This window comes from Citrus clementina, unplaced genomic scaffold (assembly GCF_000493195.1).
Source record: "Citrus clementina cultivar Clemenules unplaced genomic scaffold, Citrus_clementina_v1.0 scaffold_5, whole genome shotgun sequence".
Classification (NCBI taxonomy): domain Eukaryota; kingdom Viridiplantae; phylum Streptophyta; class Magnoliopsida; order Sapindales; family Rutaceae; genus Citrus; species Citrus x clementina.
Genome location: NW_006262201.1, coordinates 4684255 through 4693356, shown reverse-complemented (window position 1 = coordinate 4693356; position 9102 = coordinate 4684255). Strand labels below are relative to the sequence as shown.

At 37.6% G+C, this 9102-nt stretch overlaps 2 protein-coding genes across 2 annotated transcripts; both read left to right on the top strand.

Annotated features, from left to right (window-relative positions):
• Positions 1–342: 342 nt before the first annotated feature.
• On the top strand, positions 343–1050 carry LOC112097802 (putative disease resistance protein RGA3). Its single transcript, XM_024183382.1, has one exon. It carries the CDS (start codon positions 343–345, stop codon positions 1048–1050), a length of 708 nt encoding a protein of 235 aa, XP_024039150.1.
• Positions 1051–1146: 96 nt separating this feature from the next.
• Positions 1147–2405, top strand: LOC112097801 (putative disease resistance protein RGA1). Its single transcript, XM_024183381.1, has 2 exons — positions 1147–2184; positions 2325–2405. The coding sequence occupies exons 1-2, from the start codon at positions 1147–1149 to the stop codon at positions 2403–2405; spliced, it is 1119 nt and encodes a 372-aa protein (XP_024039149.1).
• The last annotated feature ends 6697 nt before the right edge of the window (positions 2406–9102 follow it).

Below are 9102 nucleotides of genomic sequence, written 5' to 3'. Positions count from 1 at the left end.
CCACTGATCTTCCATCTATACAAACCCTAAATTTACTATAGCATTGTCTCCTAATTCCTTAGTGCGAAAGAGAGTGGTTCAGTAATATGACCTAAAAAATGTTTAAGAATCCGGGTGATAATGCTACCAAAAGGTAAGGAATGTTTGCCTATACACGGAGTGCTAAGCATATGTTGAACAATAATATATCCTACATTAAGCACCCTGCCTTCGAGAATACTATCCAAAATAGAAACATCCAAATAAGTAATTGCATCCCCATGCCTATATTTAAGAAAGTTCGATAAAATTCTATGGGTGTGTGTGTCAGAAACTTTTGAAGAGTTCAGGGTTGCCAAAGCAATGGTCGAAGCTTTGGATGGTCATGAATCTCATTTAGGTGAATTCCAATCTCTTCTTAGACATATTTATGAATCCATTGCAGGGAAGAGCTTTCTTCTTGTCTTAGATGACGTGTGGGATGGAAATTACGTGAAATGGGAACCATTCTACCATTGTCTAAAGAATGGTCTTCATGGAAGTAAAATTTTAGTTACCACACGTAAAGAGTCAATTGCGTGCATGATGGGATCTTTAGATATTATCTCCATCAAAGAATTGGCTGAAGAGGAATGTTGGTTATTGTTTAATAGGATAGCATTTCATGGTCGGGCCATTGAAGAATGTGAAAAATTAGAGCAAATCGGGCAACAAATTGCAAGCAGATGCAAAGGTTTGCCTCTTGCAGCAAAGGTAATAGGGAGTCTCATGCGTTCCAAAAAAACCGAAGAAGAGTGGTGTAGAATCTTAAATAATGATTTGTGGAAAATCGAAGAGATTGAGAAATGTGTTCTATCTCTTCTGTTGTTGACTTATAATGATTTGCCGTCCAGAGTGAAAAGGTGTTTTTCATATTGTGCTGTCTTTCCAAAGGACTTCAATATAATGAAAGAGAAACTAATTAGCATGTGGATGGCTCAAGGTTACTTTAGTGCAGAACAAGATGAAGAGATGGACATAATTGGTGAAGAGTATTTTAACATCTTAGCCACTCGCTCTTTCTTTCAATAGTTTAAGAGAGATCATGATAATCTTATTGTAGCGTGCAAGATGCATGATATAATACACGATTTTGCCCAATTTGTAAGTCAAAATGAATGTTCTTCGATGGAAATTAATGGTAGCAAAGAACCAAACGCCATAAACCCTTTGGATGAAAAGGTTTGTCATTTAATGTTAGCTATTGGTCTAGGAGCTTCATTTCCTGTCTCCACTTGTAGAATTAAAAGAATGCGTAGCCTCTTTATTAGTGGTAACATGCTTGACAATTCATCGTTAAATGGTAAAATGCTAAAAGAATTGTTTGGGAAATTGACAAGTTTGAGGGCATTAGATATAGGAAACTGGTCTGCCACACTGTTTTCTTCCATTCTAGAAATTCCAAGAAATATAGAAAAGCTGGTACATTTAAGATACCTTAATTTGTCTTGTGTGACACTTATAAGGAAACTTCCTGAGACGGTGTGTGAGTTATATAATCTAGAAAAGTTAGATATTAGTTATTGTATTAATCTTAAAGCATTACCTCAAGGAATTGGGAAGTTAATAAACATGAAGCATTTACTAAATGAGAGAACTGATTCCTTAGGGCACATGCCGGCTGGGATTGCGAGATTACCGAGTCTTCGGACATTGGATGAGTTCCATATGAGTGGAGGAGAAGGTGTCGATGGTCGCAAAGGATATAGGCTTGAATCTCTTAAAAACTTGGAACTCCTCCAAGTATGTGGCATACGTAGACTGGGAAATGTGTCAGATGTGGATGAGGCTAAGAGATTAAAACTTGACAAAAAAAAATACCTGTCTTGTTTGAGACTTTGGTTTGATGTGAAGGAAAGCAGAGGAAGGAGGAAGAACGAGCACGATCAACTTCTTCTTGAAGCCTTGCAACCACCTTTGAATTTGAAGGAATTATTTATAGGGTCATACGGAGGCAACACTGTTTCCCCCAGCTGGATGATGTCATTAACCAATCTAAGGAGTTTAAATCTCCATTTGTGCGAAAATTATGAGCAGCTGCCTCCTTTGGGAAAATTGCCATCCCTTGAAAAGCTCTATATATCGGACATGAAGAGTGTGAAAAGAGTGGGTAATGAAATTTTGGGGATAGAAAGTGATCATCAGGACTCATCTTCATCTTCATCGGTTATTATTGCCTTCCCCAAATTGCAATCACTTTTCATTGAGGATTTTCCGGAATTGGACGAGTGGGATTATGGGATTATAAGAACGGGAGACGCCTTCATCAACATCATGCCATGTCTTTCGTCCTTGGAATTTTTCAGTTGCCCCAAATTAAAGGCACTGCCGGACCACATCCATCAAAGGACAACATTGAAGGAATTGCGCATTGGGTGGGATTGTGATATTCTAGTAGAACGTTACAAAAGGGGGGAAGGAGAAGACTGGCCTAAGATATCTCACATTCCCAACCTTGAGATTGGGCGTTGACAAGTAATTTCTTCTCTTACTTTGATTTGCTTTGCTGTTATTTTTAATCTAATTAAGAAGCGTAAATTTCATTTTGAATCAAAATCTAGAAATACATATTTTCTAATATTCTGATTTTCATATCCTATGAATATACAATTTTTAATTTGTGATATGATGACGTTACTGTAAAGATTATTAGTGCAATACAAGCAATTCTTTTGCAGGTCAAGTGACCTACATTTTGTTTGGCTTTGGAGTTGGGTAATAACCTTTCGAGCTCAGGACAATAAAAGACTGAAGCTCAATTTGCCACAGATTACATGTATTGTCATCTAATGTATCATATGATGCAGGAAGCAGGGCAAGAAATGAAATGAGAAGCTTACTAGCTTACTAGTGGAAGGATTGCCCATGAAAGAACCCAAAGGAAATGAAACCATTTCATGGCAGCAATTGACAAAATTCTCAACCAGTTGCACTGCAATTATGATCATCCTCAGCCAAAGGTAATTTCTTCTTCTGCATTTTTGTTATCTGATATCTAATTAAGGACCATAAACTATTTTTAATCAAATTCTATATTAGGAATATATACAACAGTTTCTAAAATTTTGGTATGGGTGTAATGATGGTAATCTCTCCTTTTTGTCTGTCATTGAATGTAGGATAATTTTGAACCGAATCATTTTTGCCAATTGCAGAGCAAGTGATGAAGAGTGAGAATGGTGCTAGATGGGGGATTAATGCAAAAGGAGGTAAATTATTAGCATTTTTTTCTGCCTTCTTTGAACCAGTGCCTGATTTACAAGTCTCCATTAATTCGGTTTTTGTCCAGTTGATTGATAAATTCTCAATTTCTTTGGTGCTAAATGTACATGTGAAGCATGCCGCAAGCAGGAGTAGGGAGAAGAGAAGCTTTTTAGTGAAAGCTTGAACTCAGTTAATTCTACAGAGTATGTGTTTTGGCTGATTTATCTGAATCAGGAAATTTTACTTCCATCTGTTACAAGATCAAACAGAAACAAAACACAAGAAAGGAATTTTCACGGTTGGACATTGTTAGCTTCTTTTTCTTTTGGTCCTATCAAGCGACAGCTGTATGTATGATTGCATTAAGCTACTGCTAGGAAATTTTCGGAATTGATGGCTGCCCATGCTTTTGCCAAGAAACTCCTCATGTTTTTGTTATCAACTATATCATCTTTCACACTGTTTTGACACTGTTAGGATTAAACTTTAGTAAAGTTGTTTGAATTATCCATGTAATCAGGCTGAGGATACTCAGCAGCTTATTTAGGCAAACGTCAGAATTCAGTTTTTTCGTTCAAAACTGGTGTGGTGACAAGGATACTAGCAAGGATAATAAAATAGTTTTCTGTGTGAGCAAATTTTGGGAGCTTGAGTGTTTTGTCATTTGCAATTACAATCATCCTCTGCCTCAGGTGATTTCTTCTCCTACTCTGTCGTTGTTTGTTCTCTAATCCAAAAGCATAAAGTATTTCAAAGAAATTCTATAGCAGAAATATGTAAAAGTTTCTAATATTTTATTTCCATCTGTTTGCATTGATATCTTTGCGGCATATGTACTACCTAACGAATAAACAGAAACAGAGCTCAGGAAAAAGTTTCTTCTGACATCATTTTTGAAAAATATAATGAAACCTCTTCCAGGAAGCAGTTGGCAAAAAATCCATATAAAGTGTTAGAGTGCAATTTATGCACTAGTTTTGCATTGTTTACTTCCCTTAATATCATGTTTTGCACTTAATAATAGTGATTTACTTGTGATTTACTTTTGTAGGTGCAATTCTATTAATTGGTGATAAAATTGAGCTACAAGATGATGTTTAAGGATGATTGTTCTCTTGGAGAAATTATGAGCGGCAGAAGAACTTTGTTGATAAGGCGTGGGCGCGTGCTGTCAACTACGGACCTGCAGTTTTTAGTTTAACGTGTTTTGTATTTTTGGTTATTTTTGTAATTACGAATTTAATATTTTAGATATTAGTATTTTATTTTAAATAGAATTCTAGAGGAGAAGAGAGAGAGAGTATTTAAGAGAGGAATCTATTGTGAAAAAGGGGGATTTTGGAGGGGAGAAAGAGAAGAAAACCCTAGATCTAAACTTTTCTCTTCTCTCTATGAAGAACTAAACCTATTTTTCTGGTTGAAGGTTAATGAAGCTTTGATTCATCACTACTGTGAGATCTTTCTTATGCTTTAATTGTTTTATTACTTTTTGGGTATTTGTTTATTCTCTGAATTAGTTTCATGATTATGTTTGTTAATTAGGTAATTGGCCACTATTTAATTATCAACTTAATCTATTGTCAATTAAAGGATTCATCGTATGAAGATTTTAATGTTTATGACAAATAACATAGCAGTGAGTTGTGTTATGAGAATAAACAATCTAATTTAAATGAATCATCATATGTGTTGATTAGGATTTGGGTCTCTCTGGTTTTTCAGGTTGTCAATTGATTAAATCCTATGATCGTATCTAGGGTTGTCTATTGATTAGGGAAATATCCAACGGTCGTATCTTGGTTATCGACTATTTAAGGAGAGATTGGCTATTAGAGGGTCTCAATAGCTATAACCGGTCTATTCATAAGTAATAATAATCTATATTTGAATCAATGATCAGTAGTCGAATGAAGCTGAGTTAATTCCTTCAACCAGAGCTTTCTCCAATTTGAATTACAACTTTAATTTGCATTCTTGTTATTTTAATTTGATTTTTATTATTGTCAACAAAACCCCTATTTTATGTTTTACGTTTTAGAAGGATTTAAATAATTACCGATCTCTGTGGACACGACCCTGCTCAATCACTATACACAATTTATTTAGAGTAGGAATTTATTTTTGTTGGCTTCGACACCCATCAAATTTTGGCGCCGTTGCTGGGGATTGGTGTCATTTATTTAATCCTTTTTACGTTTTACTTGGTGTATGGTTCGTTCTTCTCGTACAGGTACACTTTCGTTTGATCCTGAAATTGAGAAGACAGCTCGCCAGTTGAGACAGCAGACGAAGCGAGCTAAGTAACGATCCTCGTTGCCTTTGCTTTCTGAAACAGATACGGTGCCTGATTTAGTTGAATCATCTAGCGATTCAGAAGAACAAGTGATGGATAGACCTGCACCTGTAGAAAGAACTCTTAGAGAGTTAGCTGAACCAGACTTGAATCAACAACCACTCTGCATTCAATATGTAGACTTGGAGGTAAATTTTGAATTAAAGTCTGGTCTTATTCATTTATTACCCAAGTTTCATGGTTTTGCAGGTGAAGATCCTTATAAACATCTCAAGGAGTTTCATGTTGTATGTTCAAGTATGAGACCACAAGGCGTGACTGAAGAGCAGATTAAGCTGCGTGTTTTTCCTTTCTCTTTAGATGGACTAGCTAAAGATTGGTTGTACTACTTGCCTCCTGGATCGATTACAACATGGAATGGTTTGAAGAAGCAGTTCCTCGAGAAGTACTTTCCTGCTTCAAGAGCTGCAAACATCAGAAAAGATATTTGTGGGATCAGACAACTTCCTAGGGAGACTTTGTATGAGTATTAGGAGCGATTCAAACAATTGTGTGCCAGCTGTCCTCAGCATTAGATTTCTGATCAACTTCTTATTCAATATTTTTACGAAGGACTATCATTAATTGATAGGAGTATGATAGATGCTGCTAGTGGAGGTGTGTTGGTGAACAAAACCCCTACTCAAGCAAGAGAGTTGATCTCAAATATGGCTGCCAATGCACAACAATTTGGCAGCAGGCAAGATCCCACTTCAAGGAATGTGAATGAGGTAAATATTTCTTCTGTTGAACAACGTTTAGATAAACTTACTTCTCTTGTGGAAAAGTTTGTTGTAGGTAATGTGCAATAGGTGAAGACTTGTGGCATTTGTTACAATATGGGTCATTCAACTGATATATGTCCTACCCTTCAAGAAGAACTCGTTGAGCAAGCTAATGCAGCTGGAGGATTTCCAGGCATGCTTCAGAGGAGGTATGATCCTTATGCACAAACATACAATCCGGGATAGAAGGATCATCCTAACTTCAGCTATGGAGTTAGGCCGTCAGGATTCCCACAACAGTATCCACCAAGACAACCAGCACCTCCACAGTCAAACTCCAAGTCAGGTATATCTCTTGAAGAAATTGTTAAATCACTTGCGACTAACACTCAACAATTTCAGCAGGCAACTACAGCAAGCATTCAGAATTTGGAGAACCAAATGAGTCAATTGGCGACTACAGTGAGCCGTCTGAAGTCTCAAGTATTAGGGAGATTGCCTTCACAATCTGAGGTGAATCCAAAGCAAAACGTTAGTGCTGTCATCCTTAGAAGTGGGAAGGAGTTGCAAGAACCTAGTAAAAAAGTGACAAAACATGTAGAAGATGAGCTTGAAAAGAATGAATTGATGCCTCAATCTCAAGATGCGGAACCCACCAGAGCGAAACCCCTACCTATTGTGATACCTCCTCCTTTTCCAAGTCGGTTTGCAAAATCCAAGAAGGAGGAACAAGAGAAAGACATCCTTGAGACATTTCGCAAGGTTGAGGTAAATATTCCTTTATTAGATGCTATAAAACAAATACCTCAATATGCTAAAGTCCTTAAGGAACTATGCACCTCTAAGAGAAAATTAAGAGGAGATGAAAAAGTTCACATGGGGGAGAATGTTTCAGCAGTTCTCCAAAAGAAACTACCTCCTAAGTGCAAGGATCCAGGTATGTTTACTATCCCTTGTAAAATTGGTAGTGTTAGAATTGAAAAGGCTTTGTTAGATCTAGGAGCTTCTATTAATGTCATGCCTCGTTCCATTTATTCATCTTTGAATGTTGGTCCATTAAAAGAAACTGGCGTGATAATTCAACTAGCTGATAGGTCTAATGCATATCCTGATGGGGTATTAGAAGATGTCTTAGTACAAGTTAATGAGTTGGTTTTTCCTGCTGATTTTTATGTACTTGATATGGAAGAGGATAACTCCTCCAATTTTGTCCCAATTTTGCTAGGAAGACCTTTTCTTAAGACTGCTAAGACTAAAATGGATGTACATAAAGGGACTCTCACTATGGAATTTGATGGAGAGGTTATAGAATTCAATATGAATGATGCCATGAAATATCCTAGTGAGGAACATTCGGTATTTTCTGTGGATGTTATTAACCCTATAGTGCAGGAAGTTTTTTACAAGGAAAAAACGAAGACATTTCATGATAGAATGATTTTGAGAAAGGAGTTCTCCGTTGGTCAAAAAGTTCTTCTTTTTCATTCTAAGCTTAAACTTTTTCCGGGTAAATTACGTTCTTGTTGGGTTGGACCTTTTATTGTTACTAATGTTTTTCCTCATGGTGCAGTTGAGATTCGGAGTCCGACCTCTGACAAAGTTTTTAAGGTTAACGGTCATCGCTTAAAACCTTTTTTATAAAGGTTTTTCGGTGAATATTGTGGAGGATGTGGCTCTCGAGAGTCCCAATTATGGAGATTGATGCATAAATGTGTCTAGCCAAAGACATAAAACAAAGGCGCTTTTTGGGAGGCAACCCAAATGATTTATTTATTTTGGTTTTTGTTATATCTTCTTTTAATTTTGATTCAGATTTTTTTTTTAAAAAAAATAATGTGTTTGCTTATTTTGGTCAGAAGAAAATTTTTTATAAGGCGTGCCCACGTCTTAACTAATAAGTACTTCTGTGATTTTTAACGCAAAATGGTTTTAAGGCGTGCCCACGTGCTTATTAGAAAAGTACTTCTGAAATTTATTTTTTGTGTCTCAAAGTGGTTCATCATAAAAAAAAAAAAATTATTTATTTATTTGAAAATAAAAAAACGAAAAAAAAACTTTTTTTTTCTTTCTTTTCTTTCTTTTATATATATATATATTTTTTATTTGAAAAAAAAATTTACTGTTCACAAAATCCCTAATTCACAGAATTGGTTTTCTTCTCCAGCCTTCACCGAGCAGCCACGCAGCACCACAATCCACCATCGCAAACCAGCCCACGCAGCAGCAGCAGCAACTGTGCGCGCAACCAGCTCCATCCCGCGCGCGCGCAGATCCAGCCTTCACCGAGCAGCCACGCAGCAACCCACGCACGCAGATCCAGCCTTTGCCCAGCAGCGCGCAGAACCAGCGTCAGCCCAGCTCTCGCGTGTAATCAACCCCAGCGCGCAGATCCAGCAGCCCACTAGCGCAGCAGAACCAGCCCCAGCAGCGCGCAGCAGAATCAGCCCCAGCGCGCAGCATCCCGCACGCAACCATCGTCACCAGCGCGCAACCAGCGATCCACCATTGCGCCAAGCTCCAGCCGAGCAGCAATCGTCTGCAACCAGCCTACGCCCTGTATTCCAGCCGAGTGAATCGAAATTCGTGAGTGAAATTATTGTAACAATGCCGAAGAGGAAAGCATCAACTTTCAAGTCATCTAAAAAGATACCCGTCGCAAAGAAATCCAAGATTGCCGCTCCCACTACGGTTCCATGGAACACAGTTTCAGATTCACGCCAAGCTGTGAGACAAAGATCGAAACATGGAAAAGGCATGAGTGTTTTGCCACTTGCGGAATCCAATCTCGGAGGGTGCCTCGCATTCACGACTCAACAAGAGAAA